This window comes from Mesoplodon mirus, assembly GCF_964341445.2.
Source record: "Mesoplodon mirus genome assembly, chromosome: 13".
In the NCBI taxonomy this organism is placed as follows: domain Eukaryota; kingdom Metazoa; phylum Chordata; class Mammalia; order Artiodactyla; family Ziphiidae; genus Mesoplodon; species Mesoplodon mirus.
In genome coordinates, this window is record NC_138989.1 from 9,729,983 (window position 1) to 9,756,044 (window position 26,062).

Sequence of the window (26,062 nt, forward strand, 5' to 3'; positions counted from 1 at the left end):
ATGGGGCCAAGCAATTGGTGTTTTTAACAAACTCTCTAAGTGATTCTAATGTATACTAAAATTTGAGAACCACAGCCCAATGAAAAGATGATGTTAAGTATCAATCATTAATGAATTAGATGAAAGACTAATAGAAAACTTTACGATTGGGGAGGGGAGGATCAGGCTATCACCACCTGAGCCCTTAATAAATCTTACATAACTCAAAGTAGGACCAGATATTGTACAGCTCTCGAATGATCCAATATAGAGTACACACAAATATCTATCAAGTATTCTTATCTCTTCCCGTAAAAAAGTTAAACCTGAATGTAAACAATGACATCACAAGAAGTAAAGAGACAAATCTAGAATACAGGACATGCTACATAATAATTGGTTTCTGCCACAAAGCAACAGCAGGGGTAAAAACAGCAGGGGAACTACAAAGACATGTAACAAATATAATAATGTGAAGATCTTATTTTGATCCATATTCAAAACAAACGGACTGTAAAAATATATTCTTGGCCCAGTCAGGGTAATCTAATTATGATGGTTATTACATGATAAAAAGGAATTACTGTTCATTTTTATAAAGTGTGATAACAGACTCTGGCTATCTAACAAAAATGTCCATACTTTTATATATGATACACACGAAGTATGTAGATATGAAAATGGCAGGTCCTCAGAATAAGATTAACCCTATAACTAGAAAACTTTAAATGATCCAAGGTAGAGTTCTTCCAATAGGTTCCAGTGTTCTAAGGAAAGATAAAGGATAACATACTTTTTTTTTTTGGCTGCGCCACACAGTTTGTGGGATCTTAGTTCCCTGACCAGGGACTGAACCTGCGCTCCCTGCATTGGAAGCACAGAGTCTTAACCACTGGACTGCCAGGGAAGTCCCGGAAGCAACTTAAATTTAAATGTCCATCAACAGATGAATGGATAAGGAAGATGTGGTATATAGACAATGGAATATTACTCAGCCATAAAAAAGAATGAAATAATGCCATTTGCAGCAACATGGATGAACCTAGAGATTATCATACTAACAGTGAAGGAAGTCAGGCAGAGAAAGACAAATATCATACGATATCACATATGAGTCCAAAATATGACACAAATGAACTTATTTACAAAACAAACGGACTCACAGACACAGAAAACAAACTATGGTCACCAAAGGGGAACGCGGTGGGGACATATGAGGCACCTGGGACTGGCCGATACAAACTACCATATATGAGACAGACAACATAGGGAACTCCAGTCAATACCTTGCAATAAACTATAATGGAAAAGAAAAAAAGAAGTGAAATTTGGGTGATGGGGGTAATTACTGGGTACTGAGAAATGACTTTACTATATAAACCATTCTACTTTCTATGCTCAATAAAATTATAGCAAATAATTGCTCTCAATTACCTAAATGGCAAAAGAGGGGAACCCTTTAGCATTTTTCAACATCAAGAAATTTCCTTTTAAGATAAATGTGTTTTTTTTCTATGAAGGCTCTTCTGCACAGAGAATACTAGATTATACAACACTCTCATTTTAAAGATGAGGAAACATTCCTCTAATACCATTTTGATGGTTTCTGAAGTGAGCCACCTCTGCTCAAAAAGAAATTCTAAATTTTTGGGAAAAAAAATCATATATAAAATAAGAACGTCAGCAACTAGTTAATTAATGTAGTGAACCCTCTTTCCAAATTTAACATTGAAAACTTCAAAATTAAATTATTTCTTGTGAAGAGGATCCTGAAATTCATGACTGATGGGTATTTTCTCCTCCTATTTTTGTTCATAAAAATGCATCTAAATACCTGATGTAACGTTGAGCACCAGAAGTCAATGAACAGCTTCACTGAAAGTCAAAACTGAACCACAAATATTTATTCATTATAAATTGAGTTATTTAATTCATGCAGCATGCAGACTACAAGCAAATACAGGCAGGATTATTCTCACCTTTACCTGCTCTATATGTCTTGGCTTGATTGACGGGCATGGGCGTCATAGGTATAGGATATAAAGGCTTAAGGGAATAAAAAAAACAAAAACAAAAACTGAAGATTAGGCTCTCAAGATATTAAGAATGTATTTTACCACTCTCTCTTAGTTGCATATTGCTAGAGAGCTAGCTCTGAGGTTTCCTGATTCTTTATGAGTCATTAAAAAATAAAATCACACCCACAGCTAAAAGGACAAACCCCAAACTACAGTAAATCTAAATCATCTTTCTTACCAGAAACATTCTCAGATTTAGGTCCTTATACTAACAACACACCACACTGCAAGCTTCCACTTTTTAAATACCTCTGTTATACCATCACTGCCTCAAATCACCGCATACCTACAGAGTGCTTGGTGTCAAATACAAATAACTTAGAGAGGGTAAATGAACACCAAATTCTATGACTTACTTGCACTCCTGGGCTCACTGGGACTGGATACATCATATTTGGTGCAAAACAAACAGGTTGAGTATAAACTGGAGTTGGCTGCTGATGACCCACCATAGATGGGCTAGGTTGTGCTTGAGGACGAGGCGAAGTTGGGGTGGTAGAAGGCTTTGGCTACAAAAACAAAAATCAACTACCTTAAGGTGAAAAGCTAACCATTACTGCAATTTGAGGACTGATTCCCCCCATTTTTCTCAGTTTTACTCACTGTTGATAAGTAGTACCTCTTAATGAAAATATCTCACAGAAAATAAACTTCCACGTTTCAAATAAAAGAAAAAAAATACTTGGTTATGTTACCAATAACCAAGTATTATTGGTTGATTAATGTTACCAGTTAATCAACAATGCTATTAAAAACAGCAGTGGTAGGGGCTTCCCTGGTGGCACAGTGGTTGAAAGTCCGCCTGCCGATGCAGGGGACAACATGGGTTCGTGCCCTGGTCCGGGAAGATCCCACATGCTGCAGAGCGGCTGGGCCCGTGAGCCATGGCCGCTGAGCCTGCGCGTCCAGAGCCTGTGCTCCACAATGGGAGAGGCCACAACAGTGAGAGGCCCACGTACCGCAAAAAAAACCCAAAAAACAAAACAAACAAACAAACCAACAAACCCAGCAGTGGTGACTTTTAAGGAACTGGAGACTGTTTTTAAAAATTAAAAAATAAACACATCATCTTACAAAGTCAGTAGAATAATAACTGTATATCTGTGAACCTGAGAGCCTCGTTGACCAACCATCTTCAAATTCTGAGTCAGAAAGATTAAAAAATTTGCCCCAGACCACATCTAAGTGATGACAAGACTAGCATTTTTTCCTATGGCTCAAAAATATTCATTAATGACTGCGGAAGAAAAAAGAACTTAAACTAAAAGTTGTTTTAGCATACTGTAACTGAATTTAGATGGCAGGTATGGGAAAGGGAATATTACTACAAATAATTTTTTTTTTAAGCGGCTAGATTACTTCAAAGAGAGAGAGAGAAAAACTTACCTGAGAAAAGGAACGAGGGTTGAACTCCTTCGCATTGGGATTCAACGTTGATTTCCTCACTTGCCTACACCGGAAAAAAAATAAAGCCCAGTGAAATCTGCATGGAACTTATGCTACTGTAAAGTCTTTTATACCTGACAGTCTGTTTAAAATTGCTAAACATTTAAACAATTCTCACTAGAAGATCACTAATTCTCTTCATTAAAACACACATATACGTAATTCTCACCCCTTATTTTGATAATTACTAGCCAAAAAAGGACAAATTTTTTAAACTGTGATACGAACGCTTCTCTCAAAAGCAATCAACAAAACTTAAACTGAAGACAGTAGCCCCTTATAAAATATCCATAAAAGCAATCCTTAATATACCAATTCTCTAGCATGCAGTATTTTTTATGTGATAAATTGTTTCCTATATGAAATACCTTGGGAAAAACCATGATTCTAATAAAAAAATTTTGCCTCAAATTAAGAGTAAGTGCTCCTTGACTTATCAACATTTGCATTCCAAAAGTTCATCTGTAACTGGGTTGTATGGAACCCAGAACAAATAAATCAATGGTGGTGTGGTTAGGTTCCAAGACTAGCCCACAAAAGCCCATTTAATTGATAATATATTGGATGTGCAGAATTAATTCTATCTTAACGAATCTAAGTATTAACTAAAACTTTTTTTTTTTTGATGGAAAACACGTTGAATTCCAAGTAGGGGCACCAGAGACTTCTCTCTCTTCTTGGCAGTGGAAGTTCTTAGTCGAGTAGCACAGCCAGGAGGTGGGTACTGACTAGCATACAGGGGTATCAGTCCCAAAGCCAGTGATTTTTCAACTCCCTGTACATTTATAAATAAGCCGTTCTTAATTTACGCACAGGGTGGAAAAACGGTGGAGGAGGGAAGAAGAGTATAGGGTGCAAGGACCTAATGGGCTTAAGATGTCATTTGTTTAGACCAGCTTTTTGTTAAGTTGAGAGCTACTTATAAAGCAGTCCAGAAGTCTAGATAGATTCTTGAGTTGGAAGGCTCTGGACACCTTAAGGAAAAGTTACGTAAGTAACAGGTGTGCTAAATTCCAGGTTTACTCACTCAGCTGCGTCCTTCTTGTCCTCTTTATCGTCCTTCTCTTGTTTACACCCTGGACTGGAAGTCTGAACGCCCTGGGACGTGACCTCAGGCCCCCTCTTGTGCTCTGTGTTACTGAGGACCGAAGGGGAGATGCTGGGACTGCTGGGCTTGCTGCTGCCACTGGTGCAGTTGCTGCTATTTTCAATGAAAGAATCCTTAGCATTTGGCTCAATTTTGTCTTTGATCAAATCTCTTGATTTTTCTCCCTCTCTATTTTTGTTTAGCAGCTGATCCATAGATTCAGAAGTAGAACTTGGCTGTAACTAAATAAAGGAAATAATACTTAAATATTTTAAATAACTAGTAGTCAATTTTTTTCCATGAGCACAAACTGAATAAGGTTTTCTCCGTACTTTACGAGTAACGTTTTCATTATAAGGCAACAATAACAAAACGTCTATACAACACAACCACAGCCATCCAAGCACTAAAGTGTCCTAGCCTGAAAAGTTAAACATTTACTGAGTGCACACCATGTGTCAGAAATTGTGTGTGCTAGGAATGGAAACATGAAATAGTTCCTATCCTCCCAAAGCTTTCCATCTGGATGAGATTAGACACTTGACAAACCGGGGTAAATGCTGTAGGATCCCACGGGAAAAAGCAGCTCACAGAAAGAGAAGGCTTCTCAATGGAAATGTCATCTAGTCTAAAGTGTGAAAGATGTTGGGGGTTTGCAGGGGAATTTGGAAAAGGGACTTAGTCTAAGTACAAGAAACAGCGTGTTTAAAGACCCATAGGAAAGGGAGAAGATGGCCCCGCTGTGGAACAGAAGAGTACTGGTGGACACAAGATGAGTCAAGAAATGACAAATTCACCCAGGAGGAACGAGATGATAAAGGAACTTGAAAGCTATGTTAAGAACTCTAACTTTTAGTTCTCAGGATAATGAGAAGTCACTGAAGAATTTTAAGCAGGTACAGACTGAGAAGACTTATAGTTCACAAAGATGAGCACAGCAACTTTGTGGAAAATGAACTGCAGGAAGCCAAGTAAGAGTGTAGAGAGACCATTATGGCGGCTGGACTAAGACCTGGGCTTGACCTTGAGAAGTGGTGAGTTGGAAAGTCTGAAGTAGGTGGATTCAGAGGGAGACCTGGCTAGACATGTAGGTCAGTTAGACCTTGTAACCCATAAAGGAAACCACAAAACAGAAGCACCAACAAGAAGACCAGAAGACAAAAACGTTAGTAAAATAAGTGATGGGGTTTTGAAGTTTGCAGACCAGAAGCAGTCAATGCTACTACTATCTGATGATGATTTAAGATGCCCTACTCCATAGAAGAAAGAAAACAGGAATAGCTGAAGGAAATGACAAGAAAAAGAGAAAAGGGCAGCAAGTAGAAGGAGCCATGGTGGAAATGAGAATAAATCCAAGCAGCAGCCCTAGGCAGTGAGAATAAGCTAAAGAGCAATTGTGCAGCAGAAGGGGCTGCAAGACTAGAGAGACAAACTACCTCCTCAGCCTCAGGAAAGGCGGACCACTGTCAAATTCTCACTACCGGAGCCCTTGGTATCCTGGCAAGCAGCACCACACATCTCAGGGGCTTCTCAAGCTTCACTGCATCACCAATATAGTTATAAAGTCTCCAAGCAGTTGACGACAGAAGGTGAAAGCAACATTTGGACACAGTGGGAGTTTAAGTCACAATATAGGTACTTAATGTTAAGTAGAGGCTATATGCATAATGGACTAATTGTGTACTGCATAAAACTTTAAATATTTGTTACAAGGGTCTTTGATCAAGGCAAAAATAAGGCTTTTGATGTTGTTATTCATATAATGGCAAACATACCTATAGTACTCACTATGGGTTGGACACTGTTCTAAACTATTTACAAACTCATTCATTCAGTCATTATAACAGCCCTATTTGATGTACATACTATTAGCGCAATCTTATAAATGAGGAAAATAAGGCACAACGCGTGCTTTTGAACATTCTTCTGTATTTCCTATCTGCAATATACTAAACATAAAAGAAAACTGAGATTATTCTCCTTTTTATTTTTTCAAAATTGAACCAGTTTCCTTTTATTGAGAAATAATCCACATATAACATCGTATTAGTTGCAGGTGTACAACATTGTGATTCAATATACATATGTATTGCAAAATGATCACAATATCTAGATAACAGCCATTACCACACAGTTAAAAATTTTTTCTTATGGTGGGAAATGCGTAGACAGCAACTTTCAAATATACCATACAGTATTACTGACTATAGTCACCATGCTGTACGTTACTTCCCCATGACTTATTTATAACTGGAAGTTTCTGCCTTTTGACCACCTTCACTCATTTTGCTGTACCCACTGCCTCTGGCAACCACCCATCAGTACTGATGAGTTTGGGTTTTGTTTTGTTTTCTTTTTTTTTAAGATTCCACAAATAAGTGAGATCATACAATATTTGAACTTTTCTGACTTATTTCACTTAGCATAACGCTCTCAAGGGCCATCCATGTTGTCAAAAATGGCAATTACTCTTCTTTTTTATGGCTGAAGAGTAATTCCACTGTGTGCGCATATACATGCAGGTATCTTGCGAGTTAGTGTTTTCGTTTCCTTTGGATAAATACCCAGAAGTGGAACTGCTGGATCATATGATAGTTCTATTTTTAATTTTTTGAGGAACCTTCATACTGTTTTCCATAGTGGCTGCACCAATTTACCCACCAATAGTGCACAGAGGTTCCCTTTTCTCCACATCCTGGCCAGGACTTGTTATTCCTTGTTTTGTATTTTTGAGAATAGCCACTCTAATAGGTGTGAGATACCTCATTGTGGTTTTGTTTTTCTAAAATATTTGTTTATTTATTTATTTGGCTGCATCAGGTCTTAGTTGTGACACGTGGGCTCGTTGTTAAAGCGGGCAGGCTTCTCTCTATTTGTGGTGCACAGGCTTCGTTGCCCCGCAGCATTTGGGATCTCAGTTCCCTGACCAGGGATTAAACCCACATCCCCTGCATTGGAAGGCAGACTCTTAACCACTGGACCACCAGCGAAGTCCCCTCATTGTGGTTTTGATTTACGTTTCCTTAATAATTTCCTTAATAATTACATTTCCTTAATAATTTCCTTAATAATTAGTGAGGACCTTTTCATGGACCCGTTGGCCATCTTTACATCTTCTTTGGAAAAAATGTCTATTTAGATCCTGTGCTCATTTTAAAATCAGACTGTGTTTTTGCTATTTAAGTTGTATGAGTTCTTTATACATTTTGGATATTAACTCATAAGACATATGACTTACAAATACTTTCCCCATTTGGTAGTTCCCTTTAACTTTGTTGATGGCTTCCTTTGCTGTGCAGAAGACTTTTAATCTGATGTAGTCCCAGCTGTTCAGTTTTGCTTTTGTTGCCTTTGTTTCTATTGTCAAATAAGAAAATCACTGCTAAGGCCAACATCAAGGAGCTCGCTGCCTATGTTTTCTTCTAGGAATTTTATGGTTTCAGATCCTACTATCACATCTTTAATCCATTTTGAGTTGATTTTTTGGTATGGTATAAGGCAGTGGTGCAGGACTTCCCTGGTGGCACAGTGGTTAAAAATCTGTCTGCCAGTGCAGGGGACACGGGTTCAAGCCCTGGTCCGGGAAGATCCCACATGCCGCGGAGCAACTATGCCCCTGCACCACAACTACTGAAGCCCGTGTGCCTAGAGCCTGTGCTCCGCATCAAGAGAAGCCACCGCAATGAAGGGTAGCCCCCGCTTGCCACAACTAGAGAAACCCTGCACGCAGCAACGAAGATCCAATGCAGCCCCAAAAATATATACATAAATGTATTAAAAATAAATAAATAAATAAATAAATAAAATTACTGGCCCTGGAAGATCCCACATGCCACAGAGCAACTAAACCCATGCACCACAACTACTGAGCCTGTGCTCTAGAGCCCGTGAGCCACAACTATTGAAGCCCGCATGCCTAGAGCCCGTGCTCCGCAACAAGAGAAGCCAGAGCAATAAGAAGCCCACGTACCACAAGAGTAGCCCCCGCTCGCCCCAACTAGAAAAAGGCTGCTCGCAGCAACGAAGATCAAATGCAGCCAAAAAATAAATAATTTTTTTTAAAAAAAGAAAAAAAAGAGACAGTGGTGCAGTTTCATTCTTTTGAATGTGGCTGTTCAGTTTTCCCAACGCCACTTATTAAAGAGACTGTCCTTTCTCCATAGTATATTCTTGGCTCTTCTGTCATAAATTAATTGACTGTATATGCATGAGTTTATTTCTGGGCTCTCTGTTGTTTCATTGATCTGTTTCTGTTTTTATGCCAATACCATACTGTTTAGATTACTATCTCTTTGTAATACAGTTTGAAATCAGAGAGCGTAATACCTCCAGCTTTGTTCTTTCTCAAGACTGCTTTGGTTATTCACGTCTTTTATGGTTCCATACAAATTTTAGGATCGGTTGTGTTATTTCTGTGAAAAAATCCATTGGAATTTTGATAGAATTGCACTGAATCCATAGATTGCTTTGGGTAGAATAGACATTTTTATGGGAAAACTAAAATTCTTATGTGACTCAGAGAAAAAGAAACCTGTGATTGCCGGTACAACTTCGGTTCATCTATATTTTGGTAATAAAAATTAATATTTATTGAGTACATACTATGTGTTAAGAACTATATTAAACACTTTACAGGCAGTATCTCATTAATTTTCACAAGAACACGATGAAGTAGGTTCTACAATTATCCCATTTTGGCTTGGGAGATGTAGACAACATGCCTCAATGTTGTACAGAGGGCAAGATTTAAACCTAGATCATTGGGACTTCCCTGGTGGCACAGTGGTTAAGAATCTGCCTGCCAATGCAGGGGACACGGGTTCAAGCCCTGGTCCGGGAAGATCCCACATGCCGCGGAGCAACTATGCCCCTGCACCACAACTACTGAAGCCCGTGTGCCTAGAGCCTGTGCTCCGCATCAAGAGAAGCCACCGCAATGAAGGGTAGCCCCCGCTTGCCACAACTAGAGAAACCCTGCACGCAGCAATGAAGATCCAATGCAGCCCCAAAAATATATACATAAATGTATTAAAAATAAATAAATAAATAAATAAAATTACTCAAAATATAAATTGGCGCAGCCACTAAGAACAACAGTATCGAGGTTCCTTAAAAAACTAAAACTAGAGCTACCACATGATCCAGCAATCCCACTCCTGGGCATATATCTGGAAAAGACAAAAACTCTAATTTGAAAAGATACGTGCACCCCGACATTCAAAGCAGCACTATTTACAATAGCCACAACATGGAAGCAATCTAAGTGTCCATCAACAGATGGATAAAGAAGATGTGGTGTGGTGTGTATGTATACACACACACACACACACACACACACACACACTCAGCCATAAAAAAGAACGAAATAATGCCATTTGCAGCAACATGGATGGACCCAGAGATTATCATACTAAGTGAAGTAAGTCAGAGACAAATATATGACATCATTTACATGTGGAATCTAAAAAAATGATACAAATGAACATATTTACAAAACAGAAACAGACTCACAAACACAGAAAACTTATGGTTACCAAAGGGGAAGGAGCGGGGGAATATACTAGGAGTTTGGGATTAACAGATACACACTATATATAAAATAGAAAAACAACATGGACCTACTGCATAGCACATGGAACTATATTCAGTATCCTGTAATAACTTATAATGGAAAAGAATCTGAAAAAGAATACATATACACACACACATATGTGTTAACTGAATCACTCTGCTATACACCTGAAACTAACACAACATTGTAAATCAACTACACTGAAATTTAAAAAAAAAATTACTCAAAATGGATCATAGCCTTAATTGAAACTCTTAGAAGAAAATAAGAGTGAATCTTTATGACTATGGATTAGGCAATTTCTTAGATATGACACCAAAAGCACAAGGGACAGAAGAAAAAATAGATACACTGGACTTCATCAAAATTAAAAAATTTTGTGCTTTAGTTGTCAACATCAAGAAAGTGAACAGACAACCCACAGAACGGGAGGAAAAAATTGCAAGCCACACATTTGATGCAAGACTTGTACATAGAATATATACAGAACTCTTACAACTCAATAAAAAGACAACTCAATTTTTAAAATGGGCAAAGATCTGAATAAACTTTTCTCCAAAGAAGACATACAAATGGGTAATCAATTATCAGGACTGTATTTTCCTTAATTTATAACTAGAAGTATTTTTTGGCATTTTGCCTGTCCCATTTATTACTTTATAATTAGTTGATTATTTAGTATGTCTACTAATAGAAGGAAATACAAGCAAAATGACATTCACATAGATATCTAATTATCATTATTTGATAGATGTTGACATTTATGTCCATATTGTGACTATAAATACTGATGTATATTGTGGTAATGTCAGTTCGGTTATATGTAAACATCTTATGTATAAGGCTGAAACGTCTCGTGAAAAATGGCAGGCAATGATCTTCATGAATGATGGTTTGGGGATACTTTCATCAACATATATCTCCTAATAAAATCAGTAGTTATGAATTACTTCACTAAAATGTGCAGAAAGATAAAAACAAACAAACAAAAAACAAATGGGCAATCACCATATAAAAAGATGTTCAACATCATCGGCCATCAGAGACATGCAAGTCAAAACCACAACATACCACAGGAAGACTATAATCAAAAAGAAAAACAGTAACAAGTGCTGGTAAGGATGTGGAGAAGCGGAAACCCTCCCATACTGCTGATGGGAATGTAAAATAGTATAGCTGCTTTGGCAAAGAGTCCAGAAGTTTTCCTCAAAAGGTTAAGGACAGAGTTACCAGATGAACCAGAAATTCCACTCTTAGGTATATACCCAAGAGAAATGAAAACATATGTCCACACAAAACTGTATACTAATATTCATAGCAGCATTATTCATAACAGTCAAAAAGTGGGAACAACCCAGAGGCATCAACTGATGATAAATGGATAAATAAAATATGGTCTATCCATACAATGGAATATTATTCATCCATAAAAAGGAATGAAGTACTGACACAGGTTACAACATGGATGAATCCTGAAAACATGATGGTAAGTGAAAAAAAAAAGCCACTCACAAAAGGCCATTTATTGTATGGTTCCATTCATATGAAATGTCCAGAACAGGCAATCCATGGAGACGAAAAGGAGATTAATGGTTGTTTAGGATGGGGGTTGGGGGGAGGAGTGTTTGAAAGCTAATAAGCAGTGACTGCTAAGGGCTTATGTGATGACTGTATAACCCTGTGGATACACTAAAAACTGCTAAATTGTACACTTTAAATGGCTAAATTGTATGATATGCAAATTATACCTCAATAAAACTGTTACAAAAAACATACTCTCTAATATGCTTCAAAGTAAAAAAATTTCTTTATAACATAATAAATTCATACAAGTGTACTATAAGAAGGGAATGAATGACTGTAAAAAATAATGCTGAGGAAATAAAAGTATGGGCAAGAACATGACATTTATATCAAACTGAAGATGATGCAAAATAATACCATCTGTTGCTTAGGGATCTTCTCATATGCAGTATAAAGAACTGCAAGGAAAGATACCCTTCGCTCTGGCAGGAGGATGCAGCTGAGGTGGGCAAGTACACAGGAGACTTTAACTGTGCTGGAGTGCTTGATGTATTAAGCTGGTAGTGGGCATCTGGGCATTCAGTCACTGCGCATTCTTTGTATCGTGTCCATGCATTAACTATAGCTTAAAAAATTAAAACTTAAATTTACAACTGCTAATAGCATTAAAGCTGAATAGATAACTGTGCTAAAGTATGAAATAATATTTAATATTTTAAACAGTGCCAAAAAGTCAGGAATGAAGCTACTGGCAAAAACTTATTAATTTTTAGGAAGCTAGAACACAGGCTAGGAAAAGGCTGCTTTTTGCTTTTGATCCATTCATATTTTAAGTCGTCTTTCAAAGGCTGATAATCAGATTTTCCCCCATTAAGAAGCTAAGTTTCAGGATAATTTCTTGATTTGGTCTCAAAATATACCTTGATATGCACAATATGTTACAGTAAATACTGTGCAAAAGAATGAAATGGTCATCCAGGAGAGATCAGAGTACATTCAGCAAGTCTTAAGGGAGAGAAATGATATTATAGAAGGATGTCTACCACAATACATTTGTGCATGAAGTGTAAATCTGCAACTCTTTTGTAAAACCAGGGTCCAGTACATCTTCCACATGCCAGATCAGATAATCAATGCCTTGGCATTGCTCTACTGTCACTGAATAAAGTAGTTAAATGAATATCAAATAACTTACGTTATGGTGACTTCCAATGTCAGAATTACATTCTCTTTCATTTAATATCTCTGTATTATTATATATTATATATTATATATATTATATCTCTGTTCTTACCCAATCTCATGATTTTAGTTACCTCACTCAAAGCATATGCAAAGACAACTTTAAGAATGTTTAGGGACTTCCCTGGTTGCACAGTGGTTGGGAATCTGCCTGCCAATGCAGGGGACACGGGTTCAATCCCTGGTCCGGGAAGATCTCACATGGCGCAGAGCAACTAAGCCCGTGCGCCACAACACTGAGCCTGCGCTATAGAGACCGCGAGCCACAACTACTGAAGACCGCACACCTAGAGCCTGTGCTCTGCAACAAGAGAAGCCACCGCAATGAGAGAAGCCCACACACCTCAATGAAGAGGAGTCCCTGCTCCCAGCAATTAGAGAAAGCCCGCGTGCAGCAACAAAGACCCAATGCAGCCAAAAAATAAATAAATTAAAAAGGAAAAAAAAAGATGTTTAGCTTTCTACACACATGGTTTGATTTTTCTGGGTGTATATATAATGCATTTTTGTAAATGGATGATATAAGAATTTTTAGTAATGCTTAAAAAAATTTTTTTCAATTCTAATTCATTAGTCAATACGATACTTACCCTAAAGTCATTCTTAAATTTCTTTAAATCATCGATCTGTTTTCTATGTTCAGAAACAATTGGTGATATACCTGTAAAATTAAGAAGTGTTAGATCCAGATTTATTTCTAATCTTTAACTTAAAATTCTTTTAGGATAGGATGTTAGAAATGAAAATAAATTCTATTATCAAAATAATAAAAATTTCAATATGTTAATTATAGGTTTTGACATGTTAAATTACGCATTTAAATATGCACAATCCTAAGAAAAAGTACTGACCAAAAATACTCTGTATTGGGCAAGACAGTAAGACATATTCCTTCCTATTTCTACAGTTATACCCAAAGACTTTTTAAAGCTCTAACCTTTACTTTCAGCTTTTGAGAAGCTAGGTGATGTCTCACTGGGCTTCATATTTTCTTTATTCCCTGCAGAAGAGTTCTGCCTCTGATCTTGAAGCCTGGAATCTTTAGCTAGAAAATAATATTTTACAAAAACTCAGTTAGATAGGAGCTATAGAAGTAAAGGGAAAATATTCAAAAATTTTGATCCTATGTTTCTGGAAAAGAACATTTAAACAGAGGCTTTCCAACTTTGCAGACATATGAAACACTAATAATTTTATTTATATTGACATTTACTACCCAGGAATGTAAACTATCTTAACAACACATATTCAAGAATAACATGAAATTAGCAGCATTACTTAAGCAACTAACTTCATTTGTATAAAATTTTAAATGTACCCTCAAATATTGATACATACCTATGAATAAAACAACAATGCCTTTTTTTTTTTTTTTTTTTTTTTTTGTGGTACGCAGCCCTCTCACTGTTGTGGCCTCTCCCATTGCGGAGCACAGGCTCCGGACGCGCAGGCTTAGCGGCCATGGCTCACGGACCCAGCCGCCCCGCGGCATGTGGGATCTTCCCGGACCGGGGCACGAACCCGTGTCCCCTGCATCGGCAGGCGGACTCTCAACCACTGTGCCACCAGGGAAGCCCCAACATAGCCATTTTTCATAAACTTTTAAACCTCTAACACTCAACTTCACAAATGACATTGTGGATCTGGAAGCCCTTTCTTACATACCCTCAAGAGATGGGGTTACAGCTCTGTTGGATGCAGGACTGGCAGGCGTAGGAGATGCAGCTGGCACAGGCATAGCAACAGCTTCAGCTGGAATAATACCAGCTTGGGGAGAAGCAAGAACTGGCCCACTAGGAGTATTTCCAATACTATTCTGTCTGGGAGACCTGGGTCTGTGAGTTTTAGGGGATAATCTTGGAACTACAAGAAAGAGAAAAGTTACCCATTATATTCTCAGTTCAATGTCACTTCTTCAAAAAGGCTTTTCTGAAGATCTAGGTAAAATAGTTCTATCTGACCTCCTCCCCAATTACTTTTTATCCCATCACCCTGTTTTCTTTTCCGAAGTCTCAGGAATAGCAGTGATGATGGACAATACAAATATCTGAAGAATGAAAGCAATTACTAATACCTATGTCCAACAGTAGTTTTCCCTCCTAACTAATTATATTAATTCTAAAACGAAGTATTTTAAATGAATTTAGAAACTGGATTTCTAAGGCAGGAAAAATGCTACTTTTTAGGATAAAGATAACATTCTCTACTAAGAAGTGAAACTGTTTCTTTAAAACAGGTGGTGGTGGTGGTGGGGGGAATCCCTAAGAAGTAGGCTTATTTGGCCCTCCTTCAAATAATAAACTCAAACACCTTTTAGCAGTTTGCAGCCAATCCTACATGCTCTTTCTTACCCCATCAAAATCCACTCTGCAGTAACTAAGGAAATTGGGAACTCAATTTAGCACAAAGGGGAAGCTAATCCAAGGAGGGGTTTAAATTCCACATGACTTCAAAATAAGTATCTAATAGGTTTCATACGCCATTATAAACCTATTCAGACCAAAGATTTAGAGAAAAATGGTTCAATTTGCTTCACTTTAGTGGTTCTTTACTTTTTTAAGTCAAAAGGGTCATGGAAGGAAAGTATTATTCAACAACTGTCATTTTTCTAATTAGTATAAAGAGCAAACCTATAACACAGTTCTGTATCTCTAAAACTGTGATTTTACTTTCACTTCTATAATCATGTTGCCACTTTCAAAATTCATTTCCAGACCATCTGCGTAATGTCAAACAATTAATGGTGCACTAAAGAAATAAAGATTTTAGAAATTCTATTTTTTATTAATTGAATCATTTCCTTGTAATTGAAGACCAAAGAAGAAAACAGAAAGTTCAAAGGAATTTACAATAAAATTATACCTATATGAAGGTGAGCAATGTGTACCAACTAAAGATATTTACTGGAGCTGGGTATACTTTTGTTTGTTTAAGCTTAAAGATCTTTTGCTTTTAAAAGTTCTATGCACTGATTAAGACAGATTATGACCGAAAACCACAATCATCGCATGCTCAAACTCTAGTCATCATGGAAGCAAAACATCAATATTAAGCAGCAAAAGCAGTCTTAATTGTAAGATCCTGTCAAAGTATATTTTTCACACTTTTACAGCTGCCATCAGCACATTCTTCAGACTAATCACAGATAAGACTTGGGCCCCCGTGTTTGTTATTCCTTAAAAGGGAAATATGGTCAGGAATTAGCGCCATATATTGGTGCTACGGAAACACAAGGATCTGGGCCCAGAATACAGCCTGGCATAAAGTAGGATGTCAATAAAAATGTATGGAATGAATGAATTGCGGGGGGTGGGTGGGGTGGGTGGGAAACACACAGCACTGTAAGCCCAAAATAAATGTTTGTGGAATGAATCCATGAACAAAGTTGCTAAGACGACACGAAATATGATCCCTCCAAACGTTATGTACTGTATTTGCCTTCCATTTGAGTGGTACTTTATAAAACTATAAAGTATACTCTTATTTAGGAACCCCACATGAATTTCATCACAAGACCATAAAGTAGATTAGCTAAAGATTACTCACTGAGAAAACTGAAATTCAGAACGATCACATGATTTGCCGTAACATATAAGTGATAGAGCCCAGAAAAAAAATATAGTTTTCCCAATTCCTGGTTACTCCACTATTTTTCATATATATACTTAGAGTTCCTCAAACATAGCTCAAGCTCAGCCCTTTTTACATCTAGTAGAGTAACAAAATGAACATTGTCATTATGCTCCAAGCCAAGTGTTACCTACCCCCGCTGACCACTGATGACCATGTGCCCCCTGCGGGACTGGTCCTTGCTGCTGGAGGAGCAGTTGCTTCACTTGGTGGGGTGTGGGATACAAATTCTAGGCCACTGGAAATGGAACCCCTCCCAGCAGAAACTCTGTGATTTCGAGGGTGTCGCTGGGCCTTTGGGGACATCCTTGGAGGCCCTAAGAAAGAAACAGTGAACATCACATGAATGCCACAATGTCCATCAGTACTACTTTTTTGCTAAATACACATAGACCATTCTTTCTCTTTCTCTCTCTCTCTCTCTCACACACACACACACACACACACACACTCTCACACACACACATTCCCTCTCTCTCATTTCTTCTTGGTTAAGAAAAAGGAAACAAACACCACATATATTTTTGTCCATACTCTTTCAGAATTATTTTGTGGAATGCCATAAAATTTTACAAATAAATTTTATTTTATTTCCCTTTACTTTTAAAGAAAGGGAGGGGATGCAGTTGCTGGTAAGAAATCAAACAATAAGATGTCATAACTCTTCAAAGATCTTAGCAATTTGTTTAATCTATATCCATTATTTGTAGGCATATAAAAATAAATATAATAAAATGTTAATAGAGTTATAGCTACATGATGCAATAATTTTTATTTTAACATATACTTTTAGCTTTTTCCCTCAAATTTTCTATAATATATTACCTCTAAAAGTCGGGGGAAAAAAATTTAAACAACAAACTATTGACCGCGATATGTCTTTGTACTAGTAAAAAGATGCACATTTTCCTTCTTAAATTTCTCCAAAACCTTAATTTATCTACCTCTTCTGCCATGGTGAACAATTTCATGACCCATGTCTTATAACAGTCCTCACCTGTAGGAAGTGTCTCGTACTTAACAGGCTGTAAACTGAAAATTCTACTGTTAAGGCATGACTTATAGACTAGAATAACTGACATTTGGGGAAGAAATTTGCACTATACGAATTGTCAAAATTCCACATCAATCAATTCTGTCACCCCATTAGCAATTTCTATTTATAAAGAAGTATACTGTGCATTCAAACAAAACTGTCAGGCGAAAACAGTGGACACAATGACTCTTACCATAGAAACCTGACAGTGATAACACCTGGCAAAACGCATTCTTAATGCCAAAGCCAAGGCCCCTTACCCTTACCTTGCCAAATCCTTTATTTTTTATTTTATTTTTTTGGCTGCGCCAAGCGGCATACAGAATCTTAGTTCCCCGACCAGGGATCGAACCTGTGCCCCCTGCAATGGACGTGTGGAGTCTTAACCACTGGACCACCAGTGAAGTCCCTTGCCAAACTCTTTAGAATGTCAAATTAATTTGTGCCCTGAGTAGGAATTCAATCATGGGCACGATCTTACAAAGAATGTTAATGTTATATAATTTTCAACTGGAGATACAATTTATATTGAAGAATGAGTTAAGAACTGGGTATTTGCATATTTATACATAATTTTTACGTCGCTTTACAGAAAAAGACCAAGAAAGACGGCTGGCATAGCTCAATGAAATCAAACTCTAACTTAAAAAAATTCAGTCTTTGACAATATGTAAAATACTTTCAGAAACAAAATATAGTCTCCATATTAAACACAGAAAACCACTATATTTAATAGTTTTATTTTGAAGTTCACATTTTAAAACTGCTTCAGCATCACCTAACTACATGACTAGAAAACATATTTTAATTCAAATTATTTAAAAAGAAAAACTGAATAACACAGCATCCCTGAATATGCAGGTGTACTTTTGTGTGAGTCCTTACATCTAACTGTCGTGAACACGCTCACACTCACTAATGAGTTCTATTTTATCTAACATATTCTCATGAACATCACTTATGCAAACAATAGACCACAACAAATGTCAATAGAATGTAATTTTTCATTTAGAGGCCACCATCACAGGCACTTCTGAGTAAGGAAGTCACCTTGAAAATCATGCCGTTCAACATGCTTTCAACATGCTGTTGACCATGCTGTTCAACAGCTAACAAGGTTAGCTGCTTTAGTCAAGATCACATGACCTCCCTGCCCGGATGACAACAATTTATTAAAAAACAGCCAACTAGTTTTCTCCAGGGAAGCATTTTATGCCAGAAAACTGTGTTAGTCTCAAGCAATATCAACTGTAATTTTAATGAACAAATCAGATTAAAATTTTAACATATCAAATACTCTGAAATAACGTCAAAGGTCATTATCATTCAGAAAAAAGTTTTACTTATGCACAACATTTAGATTAAAATGTGACCTTTTTACAACACATCCATGTATCTGATATGTAGCAATAGTGGATTTAGCATCAATGAATGAGAACTACAGTATTTTATTCTTTTTTATTGACAAGGGAAATAAATAATTAAACTCTGTATTGTAATCTAAGAGTAAACACACAAAGGCAGCTACATGTAAGGTCCCTCTCAAAAAGGACCGCTAAACCATCACTCCTGCCTATGGCCAACAGGCAAATTCACTAGTACCTTGGCCAAGGAGCTATAAAATGATAGGTTCTACAAAAAGTCCAAGACTGATGAAGAAAGTTCACTGTTTACCATTAACCACTGTATACACTGTAAAGTGGAAGGGAGAAGGCCCTGGGCTGTAAAAGAGCATCATTACCAGGCAGAGACAAAACCCTCATTCTTACAATTCAGGATAGTTCATAGCTTCACACAGCATTTACCAAATTTCTCTCTAATGAACAAAAGGTTAATAGAAATAGTTTTAATAAACTAAAGTTAAAACACAGAAATTATAGGTTATTAAATAATGAAGAGGAAACTATTTTGTAATTATAAACTCACATAGGAGTTAAACAAAGACAAACAAAAACATGAACAAATTGTGGTATTGTACCTTCTGAAGACATGCGTTTAGGCATAGTAGAGACAGGAGCTGGAGAACCATGAGCAGAGGGGTGAGACGGGGGTCTGGATGGCCGCGAGGGGGGCCTGGAGGGCGGCCGTGTAGGGGTGGCTGCCCGAGGTGGAAGAGAGTTGGGACCTGACTGGTAGCGAGAAGGTGGGCGAGAGGAAGGAGATGGGCAAGGCGATGGCCAGGGAACACCTGACAGAACAAATGATATGAAGGAAAGTATAAAAACTAAAGAAAAAAATGAGGGAAAAAAGTAAACAGAAAAAAAAGTAAAATGACAAAAATGATTTCTTGCACATTTTAACCCTTTGAGGACAGTCATTTGATTTGTGATAAGATTTAGCATAACTTAACTGACATAAATTCACATTTTACTTTAACCTCCTTAAAATTAAGTCTGTTTAAATGAATACACGTTCCCAAAGGGTTAATTAGGATCTACACATACTACTGAAGAAGACAGTTAAGACTTTGCCTATTAATTCTGCTTCTATAACTGTTTCTTGGTAATCAATTGTTAAAAGGAGTATAACATACACCAGATAATTTCACACAATAAATCACAAAACTCAGGAATAAGATTATTATTAAAAGTTTTAGCTTGACACATCAGCTATTATATCTCATTAAAAATGCTGGTTTCTTACAACTGTCTGTGGTTTTCATCTAGTTTATACTTTAATGTAAGGTTGAGTTTGAAATCTCATTAAGCAGGTACATTTAAGTAGAAATAGAACATTACTTCTACTATTTCTAGAGTCACAGGAGTGACAGGTTAATATTCATTGCCTTTTCAAAACACATATTTTAATCTTATCAAATTAGAAAAAGGGGAACTTCTAAATAATTTATGCAGTTAAACATTCATCTAAGAGACTGCTTAATAAACAATGCAACTACAAAGCAGTCATCACCAAATAAACCGACACTGAGGGATATGCACAGGTCAAAATACAGCTAACATGTAACATGACATATCACTTACCTTAATCTTAGGAAACAGTCCAGGTCTCCTCTCCATAGGGTTCCACACACTTGAGTATCATACATTTCCCAGCCCCTTTCAGGTTTTTTATTTTGAAAATTCTGTTCATGAACAACTAAAATTCTTTACTCAGTGAGCAAAGAAATTTCACCCCCAATACAAATGTATAGGAAATACTCAAGAGTGTTCATTGGAGAGGAATTCTGGAGAAAGACTCAATGAAAACAAATGAAATTGGAAACTTAGTGTTCTCTATTTTTCTAACTTTCCAAACTTAAATACCTAAAATTGAATGTCCACTGTTAGCCCTGAGTTAGTAACTAATACACCACCATTATTATTATTATTATTATTATTATTATTATTATTATTATTATGGCTGTGCTGCACAGCATGTGGGATCTTAGTTCCCCAGCCAGGGACTGAACCCACATCCCCTGCATTGGAGCACCGAGTCTTTTTTTTTTTCCGTGAGTAATTACAATTTTAACAGTAATATAAATAGAATCCCATGAGTTGGCATTATAACTACTTTCAAATAATAAGATAAAATTAATTTTAGGCTAATACATTTTAAAAAGCTTCCCATTTTATTTTTTTTCAGCTATATGTATACATATATCCCCACATGCCCTTCCTCTTGCGTCTCTCTCCCACCCTCCCTATCCCACCCCCCTAGGTGATCACAAAGCACCAAGCTGATCTCCCTGTGCGATGTGGCTGCTTCCCACTAGCTATCTGTTTTACATTTGGTAGTGTATATATGTCCATGACACTCTCACTTCGTCCCAGCTTACCCTTCCCCCCTGTGTCCTCAAGTCCATTCTCTACGTATGCGTCTTTATTCCTGTCCTGCCCCTAGGTTCCTTAGAACCTTTTTTTTTTTGATTCCATATATATGTGTTAGCATACAGTATTTGTTCTTCTCGTTCTGACTTACTTCACTCTGTATGACAGACTCTAGGTCCATCCACCTCACTACAAATAACTCAATTTTGTTTCTTTTTATGGCTGAGTAGTATTCCATCGTATATATGTGCCACATCTTCTTTATCCATTCATCTGTCGATGGACACTTACATTGCTTCCATGTCCTGGCTATTGTAAATAGTGGAGCACGTGTCTTAACTGCTGGACTGCCAGGGAAGTCCCCCATTAGTATTATTAATTACCATGGTTCCATACAGTCTATGGCACTGCTGTGTCCAATATCCCTGACTTGTATGAGAGATCCATGACCCATGAGCTATAGTTAACCTAGATACGGAGGTAGAATAGAAAAAAATATCTTCCTACTAAAGACTCAAGTTTCTGTATTTTACTTAAACTAAACTACAATATTCACCCTTACACTCAGAGTTGTTTCTATTTTTTTTAAGCACTTTTTTTCTTCACCATCTTCACATGACTCTTGGTTGTGTCTTGTATTGCAAGTTACCTCAAATCCTTTCTTGAAGTAAGCAGAATATAAATATATAAACAAACAGTTCATAAAAATGAATCTATATTAACCACTGAGTGTTTCACATAGATTGGGATTTTCCATGTAAACTATATCTAAATAATTTTATCATCCAGTACTTTTAAAATTGAGAACCTACCCAAAGTTTCCAATTTCTTCACATATGTGGAGTGTTTTTTTTGCCAAGTGAATGTCTTTGGTTACATTTAGCACTTTATCTTAATACATGACTATTTCATCATACTAAATGCTGTATATGCCAATAACATACTAATTTTTACTAATTTTACTAATTTGATATCCACAAAGGCAAATTTAAATTAAGTGAAAACTACTCCACAGAAATCATTAAAGGTATGCATGTTCTTATCAACGCTGTAAAACTGTAAATATTCAGAAAACCATGTATCTGATCAATGACATTGACAAATTTGGTCAAAATACTTGCCTCCATTAACTACTCTTTGGTCTGAACCAGAATTTGGGTTGAAATCTGAAGTGTGAGAGGTGGATCTCGATGGCATGGAGCCCGATCCAGGCTGGCCCATACGCGGTGAATTCTGTCGCCCACTTCCCCAGGATATGACTTCTCTATTTCTTTGTCCAGGAGGAATATATTTATTTTCCCTGAAAATGAGAGATCCTTTAAATCATTTTATCCTAATAGATACCAGGCCAATGAAACATATCTAAAAGTAATTTAGGCAGAAGGGAATGCTTGTTATTAAAAGGTTAAACACTTAAAACCAAACGGCCCCACTTCCAGACACTCCTATTCTTCCATCTTACTCTAAGCTCTAACCTCTGGCCTTTCCTTTCCCTCAGATAATCCCGTTAAGGACAAAATATAACAGATATGTATTCATTCTTATCCACTTGGACTCTTTATGGCTGTTTCTATCAATCATCATCTGTCTTCTTGAAACTGTTCTTCCTTGGTTTTCTCTACTTTGTTGTCTCTGTGATCTCTTCTCTTGGTGGGTGTTCATTAATTTTTCATGGCTTCAACATCAATCCCCCAAATCCACATTGTCAGTCTCACAGTCTCAACATCTCTCCCTGAACACTTTAATTCAAACCACAACTCCTAAGCTGTGAGTGCCTTGAAGACAGAATGTGTATCTTATTCTACCAGGTATGTAGCAGGTGTTTCTCAACATGTTTATGAATAAATGCATAGAAGACCTGTGAGCCCCTCAAATGCAGTAAATTGCACAAATGGACTCACTCTATCTCCCCTCAAGCTTGCTCCATGTTTTCTACCGCCATTACCAGTACAACCACCAATCTGCTTGGTTATCAAATAAAACTCAGAGTCATCCCTGTTTTTTCTAACCTTTCTATCACTGGTTCTGGTCTCATTGGTTACCAAGTTCTCACACTTGAACTATTTCAATACAATAACTAATCTCTATGTCTCAGCCAGTTCTCAATGTCCCATAGTTGGTTCATGCCATCCCTTATCTACAGGGTGCTTTTTAACATGACACAGAAAGAGTTTCACTACCTCAGTTCCTATCACCAGCTGTTACCACTGCAACCTCAACATACACCATGTATTCCAGACATATGAAACAACTAGGTTTTCCCCGAACTGGACAAGTTCTTTCACCTGTCTTTCACCATACAAGCAACTCCTGTTTTATGTCTCTTTGAGTGGCAGACAGATCTACTATCCTATCACAAAACATCACCTCCTCTGTTAGACATTCTCTCACCCCAGGAAGTTATGCTAGTTCCTCCTCACTTGCATGTTTCTAGTACTTTGACCACCCTTCTAATCTAGGAAATCATAATGAACTGTAATTATATGTACTCCCCCCCGAACCTGTTCATTATTCTTTAACAAGCTCTTCCAGATCTCGACTTGCTCATCACTGTATATCCAACACTTGGCTCCACAGAGGTGATGCTCAAAAAATACTTTCCAAGATTACTGTAATCTTTTCTCTAACAGAACCTGAAACCAACTCCATTTGCATTCTCTACCTAAGCTAGGTTAAAGGAAGATGAAATATAATAATAATAATACACCTTCTCACACAGACCTTGAGTTGTGTATCCAAAATACTGCATCATGATTTCCTTTAAATACCTAGTGTTTATGTTGTGGCCCTCACGTTCACTGGAATTTCTCTGAACTGCTGTGTATTTTTCTTCTTCGCTCCTATCATCATTTTCCAGGGCCACCCGGGCCTTATACTGGGCACTTGATTCAATTTCTTCTGCTAACTGGTTTGCCCTTGCTTCTCGTTTTAAAAATTCTTCTGAGTTATCCCTTTCTAAGGGCACCCTGAAACATGATGAAAAGAAAAAGCAAAGTGAGTATTTTTAAGTCATAGTTTACATATCTGTCACAATCAACTATTAAGAGAGTTCAGAGTTTAAAATGCTGGTAAAACTGTATGAGAGCTACAGTCATCTATTTATTTATAAATCAAAACTTGATTTTTCTTGTTACCTTTTCCCTAGAGGAATATAACATTTCCAAAACTGGTTAAATTGACTATTCCCCCATAACCTCTGCACTTACCAACTTAGAGTTTTTACAGTGTAAAAATGAAACAAAATTTATTTAGAGCAAAAAATTAGGGTATAAGTAAACTATATTTAATCCCTGTTTTAATGGGAATTTATCAGCATAGGTAGTAAAAGGATAATTATTTCACATAATCATTTAACTTAAAATCCAACAGAAACATTTATTCAACATTGTAATTTAGGTTGATGAAAATCAAAGGCAAATATGTATTAAAACAAAAGCAAACTTTTAAAACTTACGTATATGAAGATAGACTGCTATCATATGTAGACACTACACCATAATTTTCTTCATTATATCGAAACATATCATTGGGATCCCATCCATTAGACTAGAAGAAAATGAAGCTCATTTTTCAAAATGACAAAGTATTTGTCTTCTTTAATTCAGTTATAGTTGATATCTACATTAACAATATCTGTCATACTATTCAAGCAAAATCTAGCAAAATTAAAAAACAGGCAAAAATTTGCTTTAAAAATGTCTTAAGGAAAAACTTTCTACTACACATCAGCCCCTACAAGTTGGTAAATAACTACAATCGAACCTTGAACAATTCGGGGGGTGGGGTGTTAGGGTCACTGACTCCAGGCATAGTCGAAAATCTGTAGATTCAACCAACCTTGGATAGTGCATTACTATCGTATTTACTATTGCAAAAAAATGCGTGTAAGTGGACTAGTGTGGTTCAAACCTGTGCTGTTCAACGGTCAACTGTATATGAAACAATTATTTGAGATGTTGTTAGTAAAAGTTCAGAACATTTTAGTTACTTCATAAAATAGCCTCAGGTCAGGGTTCTCTCCTTTCCCTACTACCTAATGGTGACCTTTCTACAAGGTATTTACCTGAAACCTTTTTGAGTTGACTGATCATCAGGTCTGACTAGTAGAAAGGGGTTATCATTATCCATGTCAGAAGAGGGCACAGCGTCATCTGAGCAATGTTGATGGCAATTTCAAGACTAAAACTTGCCTCTAAGGTCATCCATTAACTTTGGCTTCCTCTGTGCTACTCCAGATAAAACTATAATGTACTTCCACCACTAAATCAACTACTTCGGCCTAACACATGTGGGGGTAGGGAATCGGTTACCTATGGAAGCTTTAAAATATGCTCTTTTAGTGTATGCTCCATGTAAAAAATTTAAACAGCGCAGAAAGACATCCAGTGAAAAGTAAAATCTGCCAATCCCAGTGTGCGGATAACCACCATTAACAGCTTCTTGGGCATAATTCCAGACATTCTCTGTGCAATACGTAAGAATATGATTATTATCATCAGCTCTCTTTTTTGAAAATTCTCTGCAACTTTCTTTTTCTTTTTTTTTTTTTTTTGCGGTTCGTGGGCCTCTCACTGTTGCGGTCTCTCCCGTTGCGGAGCACAGGCTCCGGACCCACAGGCTCAGCGGCCATGGCTCACAGGCCCAGCCGCTCTGCGGCATGCGGGATCCTCCCGGACCAGGGCATGAACCTGTGTCCCC

At 37.1% G+C, this 26,062-nt stretch overlaps 1 protein-coding gene across 12 annotated transcripts in view; it reads right to left on the reverse strand.

The window, feature by feature from the left end:
- Positions 1-26,062, reverse strand: part of ATXN2 (ataxin 2) — a 134,690-nt gene that overhangs the window by 38,931 nt on the left and 69,697 nt on the right. For 10 of the 12 annotated variants that reach the window (XR_014295781.1, XM_082641222.1, XM_082641220.1 and 7 more), the window contains exons 7-18: positions 24,819-24,910; positions 24,133-24,330; positions 22,486-22,664; positions 19,573-19,782; positions 16,693-16,875; positions 14,594-14,791; positions 13,866-13,973; positions 13,519-13,589; positions 4,531-4,832; positions 3,444-3,507; positions 2,414-2,566; positions 1,959-2,025 (exon numbers count right to left, since the gene is read on the reverse strand). Coding sequence is in view for 11 of the 12 variants with exons in the window: in XM_082641222.1 (XP_082497348.1) it covers positions 1,959-2,025; positions 2,414-2,566; positions 3,444-3,507; positions 4,531-4,832; positions 13,519-13,589; positions 13,866-13,973; positions 14,594-14,791; positions 16,693-16,875; positions 19,573-19,782; positions 22,486-22,664; positions 24,133-24,330; positions 24,819-24,910 (1,825 nt within the window). In the remaining variant the exon portion in view is untranslated. The remainder of the gene's footprint in view (positions 1-1,958; positions 2,026-2,413; positions 2,567-3,443; positions 3,508-4,530; positions 4,833-13,518; positions 13,590-13,865; positions 13,974-14,593; positions 14,792-16,692; positions 16,876-19,572; positions 19,783-22,485; positions 22,665-24,132; positions 24,331-24,818; positions 24,911-26,062) is intronic. The other 2 variants (XM_082641214.1, XM_082641218.1) reach the window with 1 other exon arrangement.